The 1,470-nt window shown below is 45.1% G+C and overlaps 1 protein-coding gene across 1 annotated transcript; it reads left to right on the top strand.

Moving 5' to 3' along the window:
- Positions 1-48: 48 nt before the first annotated feature.
- Positions 49-1,230, top strand: LOC104536276 (SKI/DACH domain-containing protein 1-like; the record flags this gene model as incomplete). Its single annotated transcript, XM_010178839.1, has 1 exon — positions 49-1,230. A coding segment is annotated over one exon (1,182 nt), but the record flags the coding sequence as incomplete, so codon positions are not given.
- Positions 1,231-1,470: the final 240 nt, after the last annotated feature.

The following is a 1,470-nucleotide window of genomic DNA, read 5'->3' as shown; positions in this document are numbered from 1 at the left end:
GATCCCGGCGGGCTGCCTGCTCGCCGCAGCGCTCCCGGCGGCGTCAAGCCGGAGCTGCCAGAGGAGTGGGGCCGTCCCGGCTGGGTTCCCGCCGCCCCGGCGCTGCGCTGCTCCGGCGGCCTGGGGAGCTGCTTCGCAGAGATAAGAGATGCTAGAGTATCCGAGATCACATTCCCACACTCTGAATTTTCCAATAATGCCAAGAGTACTGACCTAACAATTAACTGTGTTGCAAAGGGGGCCTCTTCACCTAGCCCAAAGACAAACAATGCATTTCCACAACAAAGAATACTCAGAGAGGCAAGGAAATGCCTTCAAGCAACTACTACACACCGTGCAGATAACAACACAATAGCTGCTAGGTTCTTAAATAATGATTCTTCATCAGCGGCAGCAAATTCAGAGAAAGATTCCAAAATCCCTCATTGTACTGAATTTGCCACGGATTTGCCCTCTTTACAAACTGATCCTGAGGAGGATGCTGCGTCTCCAGGGGCAGCAGCAGCAGCTGAGCTCCAGTGCACTGATACAGGCAATAAGGCATTGCCATTCCTGCACAGCATTAAAATCAAAATAGAGGACAGCAGTGCGAACGACGAGTATGAGCCTGACCTTACAACACATAAGCTAAAGTGTGAGTGCAATGATACCAAGGATGAGTTTTACGGTGTGACTGAGAGTAATAACCAGGACGCTTTATTAACAGCCAAGGAAGATTCTGCATGCACTGAGAAAGAAACCACTTCCTTAAACCCGCTGACTCAGAGTCAGGTCCTCTCATGCACTTTAGGTATTCCAAAACCTGAGGATGGGGAGTATAAATTTGGAGCAAGGGTGAGAAAAAATTACAGGACACTGGTCTTGGGAAAGCGACCTGTACTGCAGACTCCTCCAGTCAAACCAAATTTGAAATCAGCTCGAAGCCCACGTCCTACAGGTAAAATCGAGACACATGAAGGAACACTGGATGATTTTACAGTTAACAATAGACGCAAAAGGGTAGCCAGCAATGTAGCATCAGCAGTGAAAAGGCCATTTAATTTCATGGCAAATTTTCCCTGTCCACCATCACTAATTATTGGCAATGATGGGGATTTGTTGCCAGCTTATTCCTTAAACACCACTAAGGATTCCCAACCACCTCACAAGGCCCATCCTGTATGGAAATGGCAGCTGGGCGGTTCTGCAATACCTCTTCCACCTAGCCACAAATTCAGGAAATTTAATTAATAAAATAGTTCAGAAAATATTTTCTTGAACCACCTTTAACTTTCTTACTTTTTTTTTTTTCTTAAAACTCTGCAGGATGGTTTGTACAAGCCCATTAATGCTATACACACTTTTGGAATCCTGTTTTATCACATTATGAAGACAGAAACCGGATTACTATTTTCTTTACCATTACAACAGTGGTTTTTTGGTTTGGTTTGGTTTTTTAAACAATTTTTTGGTTCTGTTGCATTTGGGTTT

The sequence above is a fragment of the Mesitornis unicolor genome, unplaced genomic scaffold, assembly GCF_000695765.1.
Source record: "Mesitornis unicolor isolate BGI_N332 unplaced genomic scaffold, ASM69576v1 Scaffold42442, whole genome shotgun sequence".
In the NCBI taxonomy this organism is placed as follows: domain Eukaryota; kingdom Metazoa; phylum Chordata; class Aves; order Mesitornithiformes; family Mesitornithidae; genus Mesitornis; species Mesitornis unicolor.
This window is presented reverse-complemented; position numbering and strand designations above follow the sequence as displayed.